General features: G+C 38.0%; 2 protein-coding genes across 4 annotated transcripts in view; both read left to right on the plus strand.

Annotated features, from left to right (window-relative positions):
• The window catches only part of LOC146456075 (ras-related protein Rap-1b-like), a 279,286-nt gene that overhangs the window by 187,881 nt on the left and 66,624 nt on the right, over positions 1-24,781 (plus strand). The window lies entirely within an intron of this gene.
• LOC146456083 (uncharacterized) lies at positions 19,649-23,098 on the plus strand. 2 transcript variants are annotated; one of them, XR_014858865.1, is made up of 3 exons: positions 19,649-20,473; positions 21,025-21,159; positions 22,964-23,098. XR_014858865.1 is itself a non-coding variant. In XM_085093530.1 (2 exons), exons 1-2 carry the CDS (start codon positions 19,927-19,929, stop codon positions 21,072-21,074), a joined length of 597 nt encoding a protein of 198 aa, XP_084949656.1. In that variant the 5' UTR covers positions 19,649-19,926; the 3' UTR covers positions 21,075-21,328. The 2 variants fall into 2 exon arrangements, 1 of the variants encoding a protein (XP_084949656.1); XM_085093530.1 differs by lacking the exon at positions 22,964-23,098 and having other exon boundaries at positions 21,025-21,328.

Here is a 24,781-nt window from a genome sequence, read left to right on the forward strand (position 1 = left end):
AATGTGTTGGTTTTACACTGAAGGCATGTCTTCATAAGATGTTGCCTTATTGTTTTCCTATTCGGTATGTCTGCATCTAAGCATAAATACAGGTTGGTAATAATATAAATGACCATTCCAGGTACTTTTTAGGTGTTTGCTTAAACTGTTTTTTCTTATAGTAAATAAGGGAAATATTTTTGGGGACTTCAGCTATTGTCTGCTCATTAGGGAATGTCTGCTAAATATTTGTTTGGTCATGATGAAATCTGGCGACTTTGCTTAAACTTTTAGCGATTCCACTGGACATTTATTTCCTAGTCACGTTTTTGTAAACTCGCAGACAATAGTTATTGTAAATGTAGTGTAAATATCATTTAATTTACCTTAATTTATAGTTTACAGTGTCTCTCTTATTTTGCTAAGATAGAATCATGAATGTCAGGATTGTGTGAATGAGATTGAACGTAGGCGAAAAGAAAATAACCCGAAATTAAATGTAACTTGTAACACGTACAAAATTTACTTTAAGCCTGTTCCTACAGTGTTGTCACTCATGGTGTATAGTAAGAAATTAAAGAAAAATGGTTTTGTTTTTAAGGCTGATTTAGATATGGCAGCGGGCTGTGTTCATAAGTAAGTAGCACATCTATAACCCTTTTCAGAGGTGTTGGTGTAAAAACAGGTCTGCATTTGAGTGTTATCACTTTAATCATAAGAGAGAAATAACAGGGCATGAATGGGTAGTGACGAAGATGGCTAGTGGAAAAAGTGACTAACTGCTTTGAGTTGTTTTGTTATGATTGACATAATTTTAGAGGCCACTGGAGATTATTTTCATTTGACCTCCAGAGTAATTAACCATTAAAATTACATTTAGGTTTTAATTCTCTGCTTTTCTTTTCTTTTCTTTTTTTTTGCTGAATGTGCGAGCTTGTTAATAGTCCCTGATTGGCAGTAATATTTGCTGTGAAATTAAGATCTTTTCAATTTATAGCAACTGCTGATGTTATTGTTTGGGTTGAATAAGAACGATATGGTATGTGTCGGGTTACAAACCCTTCTTAAGAGGAAATGTTACAAAATTTTTCATTCGCGAAATTAAATCAGTGCTACGCTGGCAAGGAAACTATGATCATTAAAGGTCGTTAAAGAGAATACTTACTTCTTTTATATTTTTCAGCAATTAATTCCAGTCTAGATCGTGCTTTATGAACTTTATGCAGTCCTTCAAGTTCTTGTCTAATTGTGTGAGTTGATTTGTAGGCATGTTCCGTGAACTTCGGAAAGGAATGAATTGAAAAGCAACTAACTGCTAGATTTACTGGCGGGTATAAACAATGGCACCAGAAGTCAAATGTGCGTTTTTGGCATTTATGTAACAATGCGATTTAATAAAGGGTTATTGATAATAAGGACATAATATTCTTTTGTTTTCATTTTCTCTTGGGCATAGTTATATTCTGATAAAAGTGCCGTCTATTCTTAAAACCGATCTAGTGTGATAATTGATGATATTGCAACTGATCAAACGAGAAGCGAGCCATTTGTGGAAAATTTTTTTTTTGACAACTAGATTTGAATTTGTTAAGCGATAAAGCGAAGGAAAATTTGTCGCACTCGGCATGAGCGAATTGCGTGGTGTTTCGCCTCGTAGCGCGCTTGTTTCGCGTCATGACTTAATTAAAGAACGACTAATGTTACACATGAAGCGCGCTTGTTTCCCGCCTCGTGGCTTAAAGAACGACTAATGTTACATGTGTAGCGCGCTTGTTTCGCCTCATGGCTTTAAGAACGACGTATATTTCATATGAGCGCGCTTGTTTCGCCTCATGGCTTAAAGAACGACTAATGTTACATGTGTAGCGCCCTTGTTTCGCCTCACCGGCTTCAAGAAAAACGAGTATTTCATGAGTAGCTTGTTTCGCCTCATGGCTTTAAGAACGACGTAAATTTCATGTGTAGCGTGCTTGTTTCGCCTCATGGCTTAAAGAACGACCAATGTTACATGTGTAGCGCGCTTGTTTCGCCTCGTGACTTAAAGAACGACTAATGTTACACATGTAGCGCGCTTGTTTCGCCTCATGGCTTAAAGAACGACTAATGTTACATGTGTAGCGCCCTTGTTTCGCCTCATGGCTTAAAGAACGACTAATGTTACATGTGTAGCGCGCTTGTTTCGCCTCATGGCTTAAAGAACGACTAATGTTACATGTGTAGCGTGCTTGTTTCGCCTCATGGCTTAAAGAACGACTAATGTTACATGTGTAGCGCCCTTGTTTCGCCTCATGGCTTAAAGAACGACTAATGTTACATGTGTAGCGCGCTTGTCTCGCCTCATGGCTTAAAGAACGACTAATGTTACATGTGTAGCGCGCTTGTTTCGTCTCATGGCTTAAAGAACGACTAATGTTACATGTGTAGCGCCCTTGTTTCGCCTCATGGCTTGAAGAACGACTAACGTTACATGTGTAGCGCGCTTGTTTCGCCTCATGGCTTAAAGAACGGCTAATGTTACATGTGTAGCGCGCTTGTTTCGCCTCATGGCTTAAAGAACGACTAATGTTACATGTGTAGCGCCCTTGTTTCGCCTCATGACAAAGAGATATTTTCTATGTCTCGCGCGAACTGACTTCCAGGGAGTCCGATTGACTCTTGCCAGGACGAACTGTTTCCATCGGATCCGATCGAGTCTGTTTGCCAACCTCGCTCCTGTTAACTCCTTACTTCCGGTACCACTGATCAAGCGCCTTGCACCCATTTCCGGTTCCTTTCGCGATCAGACTCAATTCGCCTGGGAATGAAGGCAACCGGACTCAGCTCGAGTGTATTGGACATGTATGATCAGACTTGATAATAGGGTCGCGAATGAGATCCCGTGCTGGTAAGTTGTTTTGTTTGTTTCTTTTTTTGTTTGAATTTTGGTTGCTTTTGTATTTTTAATCAATTTGGGATTACACAAGCCACAATTGCAACCGGCATCAACCCAGCCAAAACAAAATGAGAAAAAAACCTGATTTCGTTATACATAGGCAGTTACGGTTTAGCTCGTCACTTAATTAGGTTCTGCAAATAATTAGGAGATAAAAAGTTGGACAGATGGCATTATTTTATGAGATATATTGTGGCAGAGTGAAAGTGTATGTGGCTGAAAATGTTGTTAAAAGTGTCAAAAGCAAAGGCCGATTAGCACTTCCGAAAAGCCAACAGCAGCTCGTTGCTAGTCACCTCTTAAAAAAGATAAGATATTATTTGATAATAAGCTTTTTAAACATTAGAGGACTGTAACCATGAGAATAAGATTTTTCTGTTTATTTGTCGTTGTGTTAATTTGTCTGATCACGTTCACTTTAGCTTTTTGTAACCTACGCTTTTTTCTTGTTGGTGTCGCGTTACGTAATCGTTTGTTGTTAATTTCATGTTCATCAGGCCTTTCTCTTTCGCTTAAAATTTTTATCAATGTTTGTATTTCGCCTTTGTAAATCAGTTGTTGTGATCCCGGAGTTGCCGTGCAGATCTTGGAAGTAGTATATTTTTGTCTCTGAATTTTCTTTCGATTTGTTTTTATTCGGTTTTTCTTAAGTTCGTGCATATTGATTCTGTATTTTCTTTTCGTTAATGTTTGTTTCTAGTGAATCGTAAAGTATTAAAAGGCGAATTTAAAGCTGTACCAGGAGTGTTAATTACCAGGACCTTGTAAACAGCCGAAACAAAAAGAAAAAAACATTTCGTTATACATAGGCAGTTACGGTTTCGCTCGTCACTTAATTAGGCTCTACAAATAATGAGGAGATAATAAGTTGGACAGATGGCATTATTTATGAGATATATTGTGGCAGAGTGGAAGCGTATGTGGCTGAAAATGTTGTTAAAAGTGTCAAAAGCAAAGGCCGATTAGCACTTCCGAAAAGCCAACAGCAGCTCTTTGCTAGTCACCTCTTAAAAAAGATATCATATTTCAATGACAGACATTTAATTATAATAAGCTTTTCAAACACTGGAGGACTGTAAACCACGACAAAGAGATTTTTCTAGTCATTTATCGTTGTGTTAATTTGTCATCACGTTCACTTTAGCTTTTTGTAACTTATGCTTACCTTTTTTTTTGTTGGCGCCGCGTTACGTAATCGTTTGTTTTCAATTTCATAAGTTCTTTAGGCATTTTTTATTCGGTTAAAATTTTTGTAAAGTTTTATATTTCGCCTTTGTAAATCAGTTGTTGTAATCTTAGATTTGCTGCAGAGATCTTATAAGTAGTTATATTTTCGCTTCTGAATTTTTGCTTGTTTTCTATTCGATTTGTTGAACATTCGCTTTTTTCTTAAGTTTTTAAGTTCGCGTTTATTAATTCTGTATTTTTTTTTTTCTGGTTGATGATCGTTTCTAGTGAGTTGTAAAGTATTAAAAGACGAGTTTAAAGCTGTACCAAGAGCGTTAATTCCCAGGACTTTGTAAACAACTTTAACAATTGCCATAAATGGCTTAAACCCAGGATTTATGTCATAAGGACGTAAGTTTTGATCATCCGGAGAAGGACTGTTTGCGCTTACATTGGCTGACGTTTCGAAAACCCTGAGCAAAAGTCGTTATTAGGTTTAAGTAAATTGTGGAGCTTTAATAGATGGTATTAGTGGCTATGGTCATTGACCTGATTGAGGGCGAGATGTTATTAGTCGTTTGTCAGTTAAGACGTGATTTTATTAGCTGCAAAAAAATGACTGCTGCTTTTCGATTCGTCTACTGTAAGTGAAAAGTCCATTAGCCTATTGTTAGTAAAATTAGTCGGTTTGTACAGTGTTTACCGGTTTTGTTGACGTCATCAATAAAGGCCTGTGCTTTCGGCTACCCACCCTAGCCAGAGTTATACTGGACGAGCTAGCCTTTCACTTAATGTGCAAATAGTTCTTCAACCGTTTAAGCTCGTCTCGGGTACATCCCCCCCTCCCTCCCGGCTCAAAATAAAATATTTATTTAAGCTCCAGTTTTGGGTTTACAATTGCACATATATTTACAAGAATTTAAATTCGTATTATATATTACTACAGTCATTTAATAAAGGAAATAAAATCAAAACATACACTGTCCTTTCAAAAGATCCATTTCAGCCCCAAGCTCTTTGGCACCTGAAGCTGATTTGGACTCTTCAAATTCGTGGGTTCGTTTTGTCATTTTGGTCTAGATCTACCCCAATAAAAAACCGTTTCAGTCCCGCCAACAAGCCGATTTCGCCCACAGTGGAAAATATTTTATGATCGCCACATGGTGCGTATAGGTTCTTATCACTAGAGCCATTCCCGTTCAAGCCTAGCTGGACCTAATGTAGGGCCGTCTCTGCTTCTATTAATGGAGCTGTTTTGATATCGAAGAACAGAGCTATTTTGTTGCAACACAAAATGGCCCCAATCATTACAACCATTTCAACTTCGACTTGTAGAGCCATTTTCATTCAAGCCAAGATGAGTCCGATTCAGAGTCGATTCGTCGATTATTAATAGAGCCGTTTCAAATACTGAATTTTATTGTAAAGCCCAGTGTCACCGGGTGATGGGGGGAGGGCAGGGAACGAGTCCTCCTTGAACAAGCATAAAATTTCGTGGCAAAAAAAATATATTGTAATTTCAATCTTCTTCTGACTTGCTGTGGGTAATTACCGTCATCGGACAGCCACGAAACTTTGTGCGATCAATCAAAGATAGCTGTAGTCGTAAGCGTTTCATTAGTGTCATTATTGTTTACTTGAACCCGCCCCGCTTTTTGTCCAATTGTGGTATAATAGCTTCACGGAGCTCAATCTGCACGGATATTAAAAAAGAAGCATACAGTATCGAATTCAATTACTCTGTATTAGAACTGACCACCTTATGATGGAGAGCATCGCCAAGTCGTTCACTTAAGATGGCTGGAAGCAAACGCATTAAGAGGGAATGTCCACTAACATCGAGCAAGGGGTGGCACATGATAAATAATGAAAGTCCTTCATAAATTAACTAAGGATACCCTATGGTAGTTCTAGTAACGTGGTGGATTTGATTTCTTGGAATTCTTTATCACATCTGGAAAAACTGAATAAAATCTGCTCGGGCACACGTGTCTTGAAAAGCACCCAAAATAGACGTGTCCCATACCGTCTCTCAACGTTGTTTAATTCGCATCGATAAAAAAAAACCTCCTTTTAAGCCTGGAAATCTGCAGTTGAAGTGCTTACTAATCGTTTGAGGCCAATAATGGATCTCTGCTTTAGTTTTGAAGGTCATGAGGAAGATACTGAAAATTACTAAAATTAGCTCAGTCGAAATTCTCAATTTGGCGCACTTTTTAAGGAGAGAGTTTCCCTACCCGGCAAAACACCGAATCACTTGACATTTAGAATTCTTGATTGGCGAAATGCCGTTCTGAAACCAGGTTTAAAAATCAGTTTCGGGCTTTCTATCAGTGCTGAGAACTAACGCTCCCACAATCGCGATAATTGCAACATTATCTGTCAACAACTGTAAACAATAATCATGTTTCTGTCAAAATCGCCGAAGACTTTTGTAATATTCTTCTTGTTTTCCTCAGTACGATGGAACAAACAACAGAAAGCTCATATTTAGCTAACCTTGCATAAGATGTCATCTAAGTATCAGTTTCTTGGTTTAATGTACCAAACAAAGCCATCATAGCTCGTAGGGTTAATAATTGTTCTCCTTCAGTGACTAATGAGGGTCCGACGACTTCTTCACTTGGCAAATGCCGATTTAAAAAAAAAAAAGCAAAAATCTTTTGACGGTAACAAAACCCTGTTGGCTCAAAGAAAATATTAACAGAAATATCTAATTTTAAAGTTCTCCACGGTCATCTCAGAAACCGCCGAACTTTATAATCTTCCGTCTTCGACTGTTTTTGACTATATTTGTTTTCGGTCACGCAACGGCTTCCTTTACCGGTCTTTACTTCGGAGTGATTGGTTTTACTTTATAATGGCCAAAATGGAAAAAAAATCCAAACATTAGGACGTCTGCATCTACTTCCTTTAAAGTTATTTGAACATGCAAACGTGACTGTTCACACATTAACGCAGCTTGTGAATTTCACCTGGAACGGTGATCATGTTCATTCAGGTTGTTTATTTCACGCCGGTCATGGCGTGTGCGTGAATTCTTCATTCACCAAAGATAATTAATACAACTTAGAACTTGAATGATGTTTTAACGAAAGAAAATTGAACAGATACCAGTACAAGGTGATATAAGAAAATTGTAACTTAATGAGAACTTTTTCAGTTTCTCAACCAGATTGAAGTTCGTTCTTTTCGCATGTGTCGGATTTGCCACCTAAATAACAGTTAAGAAAGATAAAAGATATCCAGACAGATAAAGAGTTCCGTGATGATAACAGTACCTGAAAAAGAGGTCCGGTGCATCAATTCTTCGTTTACAAGATCTTTAAAAAGTTCAGTTTTCTGTGTACTCGTGAATTTTCTCTGCTCTGTAGCACTTTAAAAAAAATGTTTAATTTATTTTAGTTACAATGATCTATTGTGGTCTTATAAAACACCGCCGTCGTTCTGATTTAAATATCGTCACGCACATGATGGACATGCAATGATGATGCTGGAACAATTACCAAATATACAAAATTTCCTTATTATAAAGCACTTTGTACTTTTTTGTATTTACACTGCGTTTAAGATTTCGGTCGTGAAAGGGTGAAATCAGCTTGTGAAATTTGCTGATGCTTCAATTATCTGACAAGGTGATCAAGCAGAAAAAAAAGTGTTTGAGTAAACCGTTCAAATCTTCCGTTGGTGCAACTCTAGTGCAAAACCGTTAAGACAACAACAAACTTATTGCATACCTAGTGAAATAATTGTACAGGACAGACACGTTTCGGGACAACACTAGAAGTGTTCGAATAACTGATGTTTACTTCAAAGTTGAGCTTATCTTAGCGTGCGCGTGATTCTTTCTTCCGCTACATTTCTGTGTAGACCATTATAGACTTGCCACAAGTCGTCCTCTTATGCACCGAAAGAGTGACCAACAAGGGAACGGGGTCGTGAGGCGAGCGCCTGACTGAACTCCTACGAAAACGGACTTTCAGAAAGTTTAACGTAGGCTATTTCTCCTGCCTATCTCATCTTAGTGGGAAATTGGCCGGTGCAGAGGTGCTAACCAATGACGAGATAAGCAAGGGTTCTCTTAACATTCGGCAATACTGAGAAGGTGAGAAAAGCAGACCGTGGGATAGGCAGGTCTTTATTGCGACAAGCCGGTGTACTGTTTCCATTGGGCTCTTGAATTGGTATGTACACCTTAATTTTGTGATATACGCTGGCTTCCTCTGTAACTGATTTGCGAACAATGGGCCAATTTAGTTTGGAGACAGTGCAATCCAAACGCAGCCTGATCCCACGCGGTCGTTTTTAGGGGACATCGTATTGCCTGCTCCCCCAAAAGCGACTGCGTGGGAGCATGCCCCGAACGTGACTAGTATTTGTCTTTTTTCGTTGCTGGTGTTTTGAACACAATATGTGTAAAACGATAGTAAGAGTTAAAATTTAGGTGTGAAAGGCTCGGCCAAAACAAAAACGAAAAAAGAAAACAAACAAAAATAGGAGCCTCGTTGGCTTGTCTTTTTGCACAGTTCAGATTCAGAAGATAAAATAACTTTATTATATTACATCAGGAGCTACATTCAGGCCTCTAGACGTACTAAATTGTAAAGGCGTCACTGGACCACTTACAAGAATTCTTAACAAAAATGGTATCCGAGCCACCACCAGACCGGTCAAGACCCTGCAACAGGAATTTGTGTCTCCTAAATCTAGACCCCCATCAGATCGGCAAACGAACGTTATCTATAAAATCCCCTGTGCGGACTGCACATGGAGTTACATTGGAGAAACGAGCGGATGTTTACACACTAGAAAAAAGGAACATATTCGAAACAACAAAGTTTTTAAAAGTGGTTCCAACGTTGCCAGCCATGCGTGGCTCGAAGGCCATACTATTGATTTTGAGTATGCACGTGTCATCGACAGAGGCAATTCACGCGTAAGAAAAACGCTGGAATCTTGGCACACTGCGATAACTAGCCAGGCAGAAAATAATGCTAAACATCTGCCGAGACAATACTCAATTTTATTATAACTTTATTCATGTCATCAATATTTTTTCTTCACACTAGTATTTCCTTCAGTTGTATTATTGTATTTATTCAAATTTGTTCGTCATTTTTTCTCACCTCTTTGTATATATATTTCTGCCTTCGCTTTTTACATCTCACTTTGTAAAGATTGCAGACTGGCAATCGAAAGCTCAGTGTTTTTAAACTTTTAACCAGAGAACGTTTTTAGAAATTTTTTAAAGGCAAACATCTTTACATCGCCATGGAAGGCCCGTGGACAAGCCGGCGCTCTATCAACCAAGATGCTACAAGGGTCGACGTGCTAGAGCGACCTGAAGAGTTGTCCGCGAAAATAGGCTATTTAAGGCTTCTGATACTTTTCATGTTTTTCAAGTTTTGATAAAGATGGCTGATGGTCATCGAAACTGTCAGCATCAATAAGATGTTAATATAAGACTGGCTATGATGTGAGAACATTCAAATCGACTGTTTATCTTCTACCAGCCTGATGAATTTCTTTAAGAATTGTTTCGCCTCATCCTCAAGTGAACAGTCAGGGATGAGACCGAAGTGACATTTGCATGAGGGGCTAAGGAGTTAATACTTAGTGGTTCTAACAAGAAAAGTGTTCCCCTAGGTTTCCCCTCATTAAAATGCAAAGACTATCATATTTTATCAAAGCTTGCATTGCGGTTCCTTTTGGTGTGTATAGATGATAAAAACTTCGGGTATAAATCATCCATCCTGTCTACACGTTGGTAAAGATTTTATTGTTCTTAATTTGTTTTTTCGTTTTCAGCATGTTAGGACACACGTTTCCCGTGTGTTTTTCGCGCAACATAGTCAGACCTAACGTCACGTGAATTAAAAAAAAGGGTCACATTTTATTGCGTAACTTATGAAATATTAAAACAGAGTCGAATTAATATGATGTGCGCTTTCGCTTCAAGTAATTATGGTTTTTTAAATCCTGCGAATGACCAGGGCCGTAGCCAGTATGAGGCAAATCGAGGCACTTGCCTCAGTCATTGTTGACAAATTCACAAACAGTTAAATAAGTAAAAAAAAAAATGTTAACGTAACATGATATTGTGTTGAATGATAACGCGAATCAGGCAGTGCCCTGAATTACAGGTGAGAAAAATTAAGCACAAATTCATGCCAACCAGGCAGCGGCTTCCCAAAGAAAACTGTCTTCTTTTCATGTGTTTTTCCGCCATTTCTCGACTCTCCTGTCTTCTCTGTTCTTAGTGAGAAAAATCTATCAAAATGCAGCGTTCTATCAACAGCTTTTTTCAAAAAAAGCGGAAAGTAGTTGCTCTCATAACATGCTTTTAGTTCTTCTCAATAATCGAACCAAAATTTAACCTTGTTTTGGCATTACTAGTATTCAGCGAAGCAACTTTGTCTTTCATTCCATCTAGTAGAGGTGGTGGTGTCAGTGAAAAAGCCACGGAGATGGTCGGAAAGAAGTTGTAGAGGCAAACACCGGACAGGCGGCAGCGCAACTAAGTGCAGGAAGCTGTTTGAGCGAGCGCAGGTTAAGCGCTCTCCACAGGTTGAGGACCTGGTGCCGTTCATCGATGGGTTCTAACAGGATGAAATGCCTTGCATTAGCCTATGTCCACAGCGAAATCCCTGTGGACCCGCTTGAGCCTCTACAGCGGTGGCATGCTAGTAAGCAGAGGCAAATCGCGCTGGCATTTAACAGCTAACTTCGTTGCCATTTAGAAATGAAAATCCTCAAATGAGAACGGCCGAGACCAAGTTTTATGAGCCTGCGAGACCGATTTCTATTTCTAGACCTTCTCGATTTCTAGATCTAGACGGCCTTAAGGGCTCTTAGCGGAATTTTTGTCAAATAAGGTTTGAATGCCCAGTTTTTTTTAAACGTAATCATCATAAAGACCCTAAATTGCTAGGCCGCGAATTAAACCATGGATATTGCCTCAGTCCTTATTTTTTTCTGGCTACGGCCCTGATGACCCAGTAACGACATCTCGAAACAAAAAAAAAATCCTTTCGAGATTCAAAGAAAAGCAAAGTCACTTCCATTTTAAAGGATTTTCAAGACGAAAATAAGTGGTCGGATGGTAAGTCATTTGAGTTGATTGTCGTTTCCAGTCGCAATGAGCGATGATAATTTATCTTGTTGACTTCACACATCAAGATGGCTATATAATAATGACAGGAGACAAACACAACCAAATATCTTATTTAGACAATACCTTATTGCAGTTAGCGAAGCGTGAACTTTCACTGGCGGTTTACAGCCGAATGCCGAGGTAAACAACATGAAATTTCAATACGGTTTCTCTTAGTTTGGTTGCAGTCATGTGCAGTTTATTTTCACGTTGATATTGCGATTTCGTGATATTGAGAGCGCCAAGGCTCAGCGCTGGTAAAAAGTCCAAAGCTATTTTTAAACCTTGTTTTATAGCGATACTTCCTCGATCTATAATTTTACATTCGAAGGGTTTAAGTGTTTTACCGGATCACGAAATTTTCTATTAAAAAAAAGTGCACCAAATTAAGGATTTGGAGCAAGCGAATTTTTGAGATTTTTTTGTGGCTCCTCATGACCAGAAAAATTCGTCTGCTAGAGTATTTTTTGACTCAAATACTTAATAAACACTTTAAAAGCAAACTTTCAAGAAGAACACTGGGTTTTCTTTGATGCGAATTTAACAGAACGAAGTTTACGAGGTGTGAACTATGTTTATTTCGGTTGTTTTTCAAACCACCAGGGGCTGTCACTGTTTTTTTTTTCTATTTTTTTCCGGTTAAAAAAAATATATTTCAGAAAAAAAAAACCTGCCACGTTTTTAAAACTACCATGGGGTATCTCTGGACGGAATATGCAGAGTTGGTTTTTTATCACGTGCCATTTATTTTGGTGTAAGAGTGATTGATTCTACAAAGGTCACCAAGTTGATTGAGTGCTGTGAAAACAATTATGAACAACAGGGAAAAAAGTCTCTGATACTTACAAACGCAATACGGATAAGCCTGAAAATACATGTCCTGGTAGATGTTCAATTAGGTTGTTGCTGAGGTCCCTGCAAATAAAATGAAAGTTTATTTTATAGGAGAGAGAAAATGAGAAGGGCAAGACAGGTCATGAATATTAACGAAAAGATATTACTAGTTAGTGAGGTTATTGCAATTTAGGGGGAGGGGATGAAGCACTTTTGTAGAAACTTTGTTACTCTCTCTCTTGGTAGAATCCGACGCAGCTGAAAGCTGACATTTTAGATCTGAGTAGTAAATGACGTTCTCATAAAATACACGTCAGGACTTTGAGACAGTAATTTTCATTTCACTTATTCTTCTCGAACGCCTCTTAAGACCTTTGTTGACTGCGCGGGAACAGTAAGTGGCATGAAGTTTATGAATGAATGAATGAATGAACGAACGAACGAACGAACGAACGAACGAACGAACGAACGAACGAACGAACGAATGAATGAATGAATGAATAAATGAATTTTCTCCCGCCATCTCCACAATATATATATTTATGAGAATAAAAGTATTAAAATAACGGGGAAACGGCCAAAAATAGAAACACTAATACTCAACCCTTAATATGAAAAAAAAAAAAAAAAATAAAGATCATATATTATTGGTTTTCAAGGGAGAGATTATATAATATACGTAATAGAACATAAAATCACATACATAGACAAGGAACAAAACTATTAGTGAGGGCAACAGGGCAAAATAACTATACAACGTCAAACTTAATATTGGGAAAATTAGAATTTTAAAAGAGCTATCTTAAATAATTTCTTGTACGGTTTTGTTCAAATATTTGGAGGAATGTCATTCCAGAAATACAGGCCAAAAATAGAGCAACATAATTTACGGATATTAATTCGGAGTGAAGGAATCTTTAAGAGTTCTGTAAAGGTATGAAGTTATCACTGGAGCGAGGAATGCCGGCTGAAGTAGGGCCAACCTTGGTTTATCAGACTTGATAATAGGGTCGCGGATGAGATCTCGCGCTGGTAAATTGTTTTGTTTTACTTTGTTTCGTTTGTTCGTTTATTTGTGTTGGTTGTTTTTGTATCGATTTGGGCTTACACAAGCCACGATTGCAACGCAGCCACCCAGCCCAAACAAAAAGAAAAGAAACATTCCGCCATACATAGGCAGTTACGGTTTCGCTCGTTATTTTATTATTTTCTGCAAATAACTGGGAGATATTAAGTTGGACAGATGCCATTGTTTTATCAGATACATTGTGGCCAAGTGGAAGCGTATGTGGCTGAAAATGTTGTTGAAAGTATCAAAAACAAAGGTCGATTAGCACGTCCGAAAAGCCAACAGCAGCTCGTTCCTAGTCACCTCATAAAAAAAGATGTCATATTTCAATGACAGAAATTAAATCATAAAAAGCTTTTTAAACATTGAAGGACTGTAACAACGAGGATAATATATTTTTCTTTTTATCGTTGTGTTAATTTGTCATCACGTTCACTTTAGCTTTTTGTAACTTATGCTTACATTTTTTTTGTTGGCGTCGCGTTACGTAATCGTTTGTTTTTAATTTCATAAGTTCTTTAGGCATTTTTCATTTGGTTAAAATTTTTGTAAAGTTTTATATTTCGCCTTTGTAAATCAGTTGTTGTAATCTCAGAGTTACCGCAGAGATCTTGTAAGTAGTTATATTTTCGCTTCTGAATTTTTGCTTGTTTTCTATTCGATTTGTTGAACATTGCTTTTTTCTTAAGTTTTTAAGTTCGCGTTTATTAATTCTGTATTTTGTTTTCTCGTTTATGATCGTTTCTCGTGAGTTGTAAAGTATTAAAAGACGAATTTGAAGCTATACCAGGAGCGTTAATTCCCAGGACCTTATAAACAACTTTAACAATTCCATAAATGGCTTTTACCCAGGATTTATGTCATAAGGACGTAAGTTTTGATCATTCGGAGAAGGACTGTTTGCGCTTACATTGGCTGACGTTTCAAAAACCTAAGCAAAAGTCGTTATTAGGTTTAAGTAAACTGTGGAGTTTCAATAGATGGTATTAGTAGCTATGGTCATTGACCTGATTGAGGGCGAGATGTTATTAGTCGTTTGTCAGTTAAGACGTGATGTTATTGGCTGCAAAAAAATGACTGCTGCTTTTCGATTCGTCTATTGTAAGTGAAAAGTCCGTTAGCCTATTGTTAGTAAAATTAGTCGATTTGTACAGTGTTTGCCTGTTTCGTTGACGTCATCAATAAAGGCATGTGCTTTCGGCTACCCACCCTAGCCAGAGTTATACTGTTATTGGCTGCAAAAAAAAGATTGCTGCTTTTCGATTCGTCTATTGTAAGTGAAAAGTCCGTTAGCCTATCATTAGTAAAATTAGTCGGTTTGTACAGTCTTTGCCTGTTTTGTTGACGTCATCAATAAAGGCATGTGCTTTCGGCTACCCACCCTAGCCAGAGTTATACTGGACGAGCTAGCCTTTTTTTATTTTTTTTTATTTTTTTATTTTATTGATAGCAACGACACATACAAACAATACTACGTTACATGACTATTTGAGTTACACTACTATTACTACATTACATTACATTACATTGCTTGACCTACTTACAGAAATTGTACTTACATTGCTTGTATTCTTTTTAACTAATTACGAAATAAATACACGTGCTACGTCATCCTGCATACGATGCTAACACAACACACACACACATACACACACACGCACCCCACCCACACATACAAGAGATAATAAAAGATTCCCCTTACTCAACTTTCATACTTAAAGTGCTTCACGCATCGTAGTTGCTGAGAGTGGTCCACTTAGCTCTATATTTTTCGTAATTAGAATTTCTAATGGCTATTTGTCTTTCACATTTGATCTTGCTGTCTAGTAAGGCAAGAAAGACCTTTAAATTTGGAGTCTCAGACCGGAAAAGTTTTCTTCTTTTGATGGATTTGTTGAGGCCTCTTGCATTAAGAGAAACAGCATTTAAGGTCATATACACACTAGATTTATGAATTTCTTTCTAACGCAATTCATGAACCACAGCTTGCAACGTTCGATAGCGTTTAGCCTTGCGATGGAAATGTTTTGTGTAGATGGCGCGCAGACAACAATTTACAATACGTTGAGTAAGGCGGGTACAAATCACGATGAGTACAACAAGTGTACTATGGAAACTAACACTTAACATAATAGAAACACTAATTAAACTGCGAAGCAGCTTATTGTATAGAAGGGAATAAGTGCCATTTTTTAAAGGCATGTTGAAAAGAGACAAAACCCTCCTACAAAACTCTCCGCCAAAATTTAAATAATTAATTGATGAAGCGAAAGGGGAGCGAGGGTTTTGAAAGGGAACGTTTGAATAATGTTATGTTACATGTGGGAGAGGGTGGGAAAGAAAAATATTTGATTATAACCTAACGAATATTGTCCAAATCTTCGACTTCATATACTCTATGTACTTGATCGCTTTGGGACTTCCTGACGAAAATTTTGCCGTCAGTGGTCCAGGCGCTATGCCAGTTGTTGATCTTTTTAACTTTTCTTACTTTAGCGAACAGTTTACGCCTATAGTTAGTTAAGTTCTCATTAATATAAACAGCTCCTGCATTATGAAAATAGTTGTTTAGACTTACTGACTTCAGGTGCTTTTTGGATTTATAGAGTTCATTTTTGGCTTTGTATGATCTGAATCGTACAATGATTGGTCTTGGACCGCCGTTAGATCTTCTCGTAGCCATTCTATGACAGATGTCGATGTCATTGTTGACAATATGTACATTGAGAACCTTTCCAAGCTTGATGATCTTGTCAGACAGATTTTCTTCTGAAGACTCAGGAATGCCGTGAATTTCGAGATTATGTTTTCTAGTGTATTGTTCTAAATCGTCTATTTGGCATATAGCGGTGTCCAGATCGCTTTTAAGACCATTTAGATCGTCGTTTAAGTCAGGAACTTCATCTTCTGCTTTGCGAACTTCTTTCTTGAGCGAGCTCACATCTTGTTTCAGCTTGTTATTCTCCGCCTCTAATTTTTCCAGTTTATCGATGTGGAACTCTAGCGACTTCTGCAGTTCTTCGTGTTGCTTGCGCAAAGCTCTGCTCTCTTTAAGAAGCTCGTCAGTGTTCCGTTGTATGTTGTTCAGTGCGATCCAGATACTCGACAGATCGGCATGCTCGACCATGTGCTCTGTAGTCTTTGCAGTCTTATTTGGAGGAATTTCGGGCGAGCTGCTGCCACTAGGCCTTTCAACTCTCTTCCCTCCAGTGATGGGCGGACTTTCGTCGCATTCGCTTACCTTTTCAGCCATTTATTACGAAGCGGAGAGCTACACAGGACGGACTACTCAAAAACGCTGCCGTCCATCTTGGCTCTCCCCCAGGACCACCCCACGAGCTAGCCTTTTACTTAATGTGCAAATAGTTCTTCAACCGTTTAAGCTCGTCTCGGGTACATCCCCCTTCCCTCCCGGCTCAAAATAAAATATTTATTTAAGCTCCAGTTTTGGGTTTACAATCGCACATTTATTTACAAGAATTTTAATTCGTATTATATAATGCTACAGTCATTTAATAAAGGAAATAAAATCAAAACATACACTGTCCTTTCAAAAGATCCATTTCAGCCCCAAGCTCTTTGGCACCTGAAGCTGATTTGGACTCTTCAAATTCGTGGGTTCGTTTTGTCATTTTGGTCTAGATCTACCCCAATAAAAAACCGTTTCAGTCCCGCCAATAAGCCGATTTCGCCCACAGTGGAAAATATTTCATGATCGCCACATGGTACGTATAGGTTCTTATCACTAGAGCCATTCCCGTTCAAGCCTAGCTGGACCTAATGTAGGACCGTCTCTGCTTCTATTAATGGAGCTGTTTTGATATCGAAGAACAGAACTATTTTTTTGCAACACAAAATGGCCCCAATCATTACAACCATTTCAACTTCGACTTGTAGAGCCATTTTCATTCAAGCCAAGATGAGTCCGATTCAGAGTCGATTCGTCTTTTATTAATAGAGCCGTTTCAAATACTGAATTTTATTGTAAAGCACAGTGTCACCGGGTGAAGGGGGGAGGGCAGGGAACGAGTCCTCCTTGAACAAGCATTAAATTTCGTGGCAAAAAAATATATTGTAATTTCAATCTTCTTCTGACTTGCGGTGGGTAATTACTGTCATCGGACAGCCACGAAACTTTGTGCTATCAATCAAAGATATCTGTAGTCGTAAGCGTTTCATTAGTGTCATTACTGTTTACTTGAACCCGCCCCGCTTTTTGTCCAATTGTGGTATGGTAGCTTCACGGAGCTCAATCTGCACGGATATTAAAAAAGAAGCATACAGTATCGAATTCAATTACTCTGTTTTAGGACTGACCACCTTATGATGGGGAGCATCGTCAAGTCGTTCACTTAAGATGGCTGGAAGCAAACGCATTAAGAGGGAATGTCCACTAACATCGAGCAAGGGGTGGCACATGATAAACAATGAAAGTTTTTCATAACTTAACTAAGGATACCCTATGGTAGTTCTAGTAACGTTGTGGATTTGATTTCTTGGAATTCTTTATCAAATCTGCAAAAACTGAATAAAGTCTGCTCGGGCACACGTGTCTTGAAAAGCACCCAAAATAGACGTGTCCCATACCGTCTCTCAACTTTGTTTAATTCGCATCGATAAAAAAAAAACCTCTTTTTAAGCCAGGAAATCTGCAGTTGAAGTGCTTACTAATCGTTTGAGGCCAATAATAGATCTCTGCTTTAGTTTTGAAGGTCATGAGGAAGATACTGAAAATTACTAAAATTGGCTCAGTCGAAATTCTCAATTTGGCGCACTTTTTAAGGAGAGAGTTTCTCTACCCGGCAAAACACCGAATCACTTGACATTTAGAATTCTTGATTGGCAAAATGCCGTTCTGAAACCAGGTTTAAAAATCAGTTTCGGGATTTCTATCAGTGCTGGGAACTAACGCTCCCAAAATCCCGATAATTGCAACATTATCTGTCAACAACTGTAAACAATAAGCATGTTTCTGTCAAAATCGCCGAAGACGTTTGTAATATTCTTCTTGTTTTCCTCAGTACGATAGAACAAACAACAGAAAGCTCATATTTAGCTAACCTTGCATAAGATGTCATCTAATCATCAGTTTCTTGGTTTAATGTACCAAACAAAGCCATCATAGCTCGTAGGGTTGATAATTGTTCTCCTTCAGTGACTAATGAGGATCTAATGACTTCTTCACTTGGCAAATGCCGATTTAAAAAAAAAAGGAAAAAATCTTTTGACGGTAACAAAACCTTGTCGGCTCAAAGAAAATATTAACAGAAATATCTAATTTTAAAGTTCTCCACGGTCATCTCAGAAACCGCCGAACTTTATAATCTTCCGTCTTCGACTGTTTTTGACTATATTTGTTTTCGGTCACGCAACGGCTTCCTTTACCGGTCTTTACTTCGGAGTGATTGGTTTTACTTTATAATGGCCAAAATGGAAAAAAAATCCAAACATTTGGACGTCTGCATCTAGTTCCTTTAAAGTTATTTGAACATGCAAACGTGACTGTTCACACATTAACGCGGCTTTTGAATTTCACCTGGAACGGTGATCATGTTCATTCAGGTTGTTTATTTCACGCCGGTCATGGCGTGTGCGTGAATTGTTCATTCACCAAAGATAATTAATACAACTTAGAACTTGAATGATGTTTTAACGAAAGAAAATTGAACAGATACCAGTACAAGGTGATATAAGAAAATTGTAACTTAATGAGAACTTTTTCAGTTTCTCAACCAGATTGAAGTTCGTTCTTTTCGCATGTGTCGGATTTGCCACCTAAATAACAGTTAACAAAGATAAAAGATATCCAGACAGATAAAGAGTTCCGTGATGATAAAAGTACCTGAAAAAGGGGTCCGGTGCATCAATTCTTCGTTTACAAGATCTTTAAAAAGTTCAGTTTTCTGTGTACTCGTGAATTTTCTCTGATCTGTAGCACTTTAAAAAAAAATGTTTAATTTATTTTAGTTACAATGATCTATTGTGGTCTTATAAAACACCGCCGTCGTTCTGATTGAAATATCGTCACGCACATGATGGGCATGCAATGATGATGCTGGAACAATTACCAAATATACAAAATTTCCTTATTATAAAGCACTTTGTACTTTTTTGTATTTACACTGCGTTTAAGATTTCGGTCGTGACAGGGTGAAATCAGCTTGTGAAATTTGCTGATGCTTCAATTATCTGACAAGGTGATCAAGCAGAAAAAAAGTGTTTGAGTAAACCGTTCAAATCTTCCGTTGGTGCAACTCTAGTGCAAAACCGTTAAGACAACAACAAACTTATTGCATACCTAGTGAAATAATTCTACAGGACAGACACGTTTCGGGATAACACTAGAAGTGTTCGAATAACTGATGTTTAGTTCAAAGTTGAGCTTATCTTAGCGTGCGCGTGATTCTTTCTTCCGCTACATTTCTGTGTAGATTATTATAGCGGAGCCGCAATGCGCGCGCGAGCGGAGCCCCATAGCTAAGAGATTTTGGTAAACCCATCAGTGCGAGAAATTTTGGTTTGGTTATGACGTCACTTCCGTCCGACCGACCGTACAACGTACGTACGTACGCTCCTCCATGTAAGCAATGTGAAATGAGACACTCAAACCCTGTGCTGCAGCCCGCTTTTTTTTTCGGCGGGAAATTGTATGGCCAACTGCGCTGCCGCCCGCGTTTGTTTGGCGGGAAGTTGCATCACCAACTGCGTTTGAGAAAAAGAAACAAACTAATAATTTTGAACACGACGGCTTAAATAAGCTTGCAAAGTTAGTTTATAAATAAATCTACAAACATGGCAAGCAAAGAAATGGAGATAGAGCGAGATCGAGAAAACAGGCGACGAAGAAGCGAAGTTCGACTTGAAAGAGAGCGACTGAGAGCGCTAGCAAACAGGCGAAACATGAGTGACGAACAACGAGAGAAAGAACAGGACAGGGCTCGAGCAAACAGGCGAAGTATGAGTGACGAACAACGAGAGAAAGAACAGGACAGGGCTCGAGAAAACAGGCTGAATTTTAGTGAAGAACAGCGGGAAAAAGAGCAGGACAGGGCTCGAGAACACAGGCTGAATTTTAGTGAACAACAACGAGAGAAAGAGCAGGACAGGGCTCGACAAAACAGACTGAATTTTAGTGAAGAACAACGGGAAAAAGAGCAACAAAGAAATCGAGAAAAGAGGCGACGAAATAGTGAGGAACAACTAGAGAAAGAAAGAGAAAGATGTCGTGAAAAATGGAGGCGAATTAGTGATGAGCAACGAAAAAGAGACGTAGAAAGGAAACGAGAAAGCAGGCGAAGAAGTAAATCTGGTAACGCAGTTCAAAGAGAAAGAGAAGGAGGTGAGTTTTACTTTATTTTAGCTTATATAGCGATCACAATATTTGAAAATACTTTCGTTGATTTTTAACTTTAAGCTGGGTTTTTTCTAGCCTTTTTCTAAAGAAAAAATTGCAGGAGTTTCGATTGTTTTTCTTGACCAATCACCATACCGTTACGTCGCTCGCCTGTCAAGCTGTCAAAAGTAAGCGAGATTTTTGCAGTGTTGTTTATCGAGATATTTGTTTTGGATTTGTGTGGATTGTTTACAATTTTCGGGACTTTTTGTTAAAGCCTTGGTTGTCTGAAAATATCGATGCATGTAAATACATGGATATTACGGAAAATACTGTTCAGAATGGCTTTTCACTGTACCGAATGTTGTAGAATCTAAAGCAGGAATGAAACCCGCCGACGTTTATGTTATATGAGTGGGTTAATCATGCAGACAATTGTGTTTGAGGTTAGAAGTCAAGAATTAAGAACTACAAATTTAGTTGTCAGAGGATTTCAACCGCTATGGAAGCAAATCATGGTTTATTCTCGTTTGTGATCTAATGTTTTCGTTCAGCAGTGGAGGGACAACACGAGGAATGTGTGCGTGAAGATGATGACTATGTGTAAGACGAAGACGGGTCTCAGATATCTTCGAATTCGAACCTACCGCCTGTTGAAAAAGATCCAATTCAGTTTGGTGATAATCATGCAGGTATAATCATACATTCAGTTAGTGTAGGCTGTGGTTAATGTACGATTCTGAGAAAGCTTATTGTAGTGGAATGTCTTTGTGTGGAGAAAATTGCCACAGGTTTAGTGGACCGGTCTTTACGATGCAATCGCAGTAGGTCGCTTATCGAGCTGTCAAAACAATATCAAGCGTTAAGCTCGGCTTTCCGCCTCACATTTCCCTGCGTATGTGTGGATTTACAATTTTTTACGGTAGTTCACCGTAACTCTTTCATTGCGGGAGAAACATTGATGCATCTAAAAGCATGGATATTATGGAAAATCCTGTTCAGATTTGGGCAGCACTAAAATCAGGATTCTGGATTTGGGAATCCGGAATCTGGTATCTGGAATTGGAAGAAAAGTTTCTTATAACGGAGAGAGAAATATTTGATGGTGAAATATATGACTTTGGGTAAATAATATGGAAACATTTACTGCTAGCGAAAAAGTTGAATGTCAACAGTAGTTGGAATGAAGTGATGTCCTTGTCAAATGCAAATTTTATATTTTTCAATTCGGGACACCAGAGATAAGTTCTAATTCACTCATTATTTCCCTCTAATAAAAAATGATTGTTGCCACAGTTAAAAAAATTCAAAATGAACGCCCACAAAGTAAAGAAAATCAATTTGATAGCCCATATCTTGCTTTTGAAACTATATTACGTTTTCTTGAGACCACAAATATCGCCTACAGTGAATTACGTTCACAAGGTTTCATTATGCATGACCAACAGATTATCTGTTTTCAATTTGGTTAATAGCACAGCAAAACACCAATGACAAACGTCTCACAGCAACAGGACAAACTGAGAATTATTCGGTATTTGTGGGTAAATCATATAGAATAAATAAATATATTACGACCCAGAATGAAATCAGTAAATCCACCAAATGCTTCTCAACAGACTTTGTGCGCTTAGGTTCGGATCGCGATCTGTTGACTCACCTGTACTGGTACTTTCCCCCTCTCTGCCTAAAAATTTAGCAGCCTTTTCAAAAACAAGTTGAAATGGGGTATCCAGAAAATGGATGAAACAAAAGAGGAAGAAAGTGTGTAATCAGCTAACTTACCCCTTCTTAATTGGAGAGACCACCATCTTTCAGCCTGTAACAGTACACGTTGTCTCATGTTGACTCCCCCTGGTACATAAGATATTGTGTCTTTTATAAACAGCGTTTTCTTTTATGCCAACGAGTGCCAGATTACGGTATGTTTTTTCATTCGCTCTTTTTTACCCCAAGTCATAGGGTCAGTTTAATATTAAAAGACAGTTTAAACGGTGTTTAACAAAACCACGTTTCAGTTTTGCCAACAATCATATCTAAACATTGGCTGCTGCTGATGGCAACAAGAAGAGTTGGAGGCCCACTGATTGTCTTCAGCTGCAGCCTAATTTAGACTGTTTAGATAACTGGCCCATATATTTCACCATCAAATATTTCTCTCTCCATTGTAAGAAACTTATTTTCAATTCTGCATGCCGGATTCCAGATTCCAGATTCCGGATTCCAGCTTTTAATGCTGCCGTTAAGATTTTGCTTTCCAATGTACGGAATGTCATAGAATCTAAAGCAAGAATGAAAGCGGTAAGCTTCTTTTTGGAAGGAGATTGATTGCCATGTGGCATGATCATGCGAATAGTTAATTGTGCTTTTAAGAAGTTAGAGGAAATTATACAGCTTGTGATTACAAATGTGAATCTCAAGTGTTACTTAAGTATGAAGCCAATTACATGTATGGTTTGTTCTTGTTTGTGAATTGATGATTTAATTTGTTTTCAGTGAAGGAAGAACAATGTGTACATATTCAAGGAGGTGAAATTGAAAGAAATTACAATCTGCAAGACAGCCCTGAGGTATCGTCGAACGTGTCGCCTGTTGAAATGGATTCAGTTCAGTTTGGTCACAATGCTGCAGGTAAAAACATTATAATGCATTCAGTGAGAGTGTGCTGTGGTTTAGCTTGGTTTGAGTGTGAGATTTTGAAGCCAATTGCAGTAGAATCTAATCATACATGTACTTCGGTGGCTAGTGCATCCTGAATATTTTTCTACATAATATTTTGATTTGTTTTTTGTAGCTCCCAGCTGCACATAATTTTGTACTATAGGATTTCAGTTACATGATGTATGTTGAGTTGGTTTTCTTCTGGCCCACGTGGAAATCTTATTAAGATCTTATTAAGATTCTTATTAAGTTTCTTAACAAGATCTTATCTTACTTCTTAGTTAAGATTCTTACAAGAATCGTTTTTTTTTTTTTGCAGTTTAACATAATCACACAATACAAGGTTTACAATTCCGGACACTACTTACAATAATTAACATACTTCAGAACCAATAATGCTTACTCAACTTACAATGTTCAAAGTACTGTCAGTACTTACAATACCTTTTTTTTTTGTAACACTGCTTGAACTTACAATAAATGCAATACTTACAATACTTTTTGGTTTACATTGTTTACAAAAACTTGTAAGATTCCTACAAGATTCTTGAAAAATTGTTAGATTTCCACCTGGGGATTTATGTGGGTATACCATTATATTATTGTACCCTGTATAACAGATAAATATTATAACTGCTATTGTTGGTATAATATTTAGCACTTTGCTACATTACATGCCCCAAAAATATAAATCTCCAGGAGGGATGAGGAATTTGTAAGGTTATTATTATATTTGCCGCCAGATATTTTTACAAAATTTATTGTGGTCATTACTGTCAAGAATGTCAGTGTAAATCTTGTCAAACTACCGAAGAGAACACACTACAAGCCAGGAGGTTTAGGGATGTGATGATGTTTATACTTCACTACCGTATTAAAGGACTAGGTTGGAACCACCCATTCTAACCTCCCCCAATCCCCCTTCCCCGTAGACATGTGTTGGTACCAAATTCCCTTATCTGGGGAAAAAACCTTCATGAATAAACCTATATCTCCCAGCTGCAAGTAACCCATAAAGCAAAGTGTCTCCGGAAATTCTTCCCAAAGTTCAAACTATATGTATGTGAACAAATTTATTGGACAGCATAATCCTTTTGAGGTACAGATACTGCTGAGTGAAATCATAGGCGTGATTTGAAAATCGAAAGAGCGCGCAGCACGAGTTCAATTTAAAATCACAAGTATAATTTCAGACCAAAATTGCACGACACAAAGTTCAATTACCACTTTATTACACCTATTTTGAAATCACACAGTTTTATTGTCAATATTAATCTTTTATTTTTGTTATTACATTTCCATTTTGATGGGCCAAAAAAAGGATGCGATTTAGAGCAAAAAATGGTGCAATTTGGGAATAAATTGCACCGCTGAGAGCCAATCAGATTGCAAGGATCACCAATGATTTCAAAACGGGTGTAATAAAAGAAATAATCGCACCCGGCTATTATTCCAGGAAATACGTTATTTCTCTATTTATGTCTTTCTCTTAGGAAGAACACTAAAGTAACACTAATGCTGAAAAAATTATGTTTTTATTTTACCCCTTTTCATGCCTCAATCCAAATTTGAATGAGTTCATAATCACAAATCTTACTGAACCTGGAAAGACTGGCTGAAAACCATCGAAACCCTGTCCACCATTACTCAGTT

This window comes from Pavona decussata, unplaced genomic scaffold (genome assembly GCF_977016875.1).
Source record: "Pavona decussata unplaced genomic scaffold, jaPavDecu1.1 SCAFFOLD_261, whole genome shotgun sequence".
Classification (NCBI taxonomy): domain Eukaryota; kingdom Metazoa; phylum Cnidaria; class Anthozoa; order Scleractinia; family Agariciidae; genus Pavona; species Pavona decussata.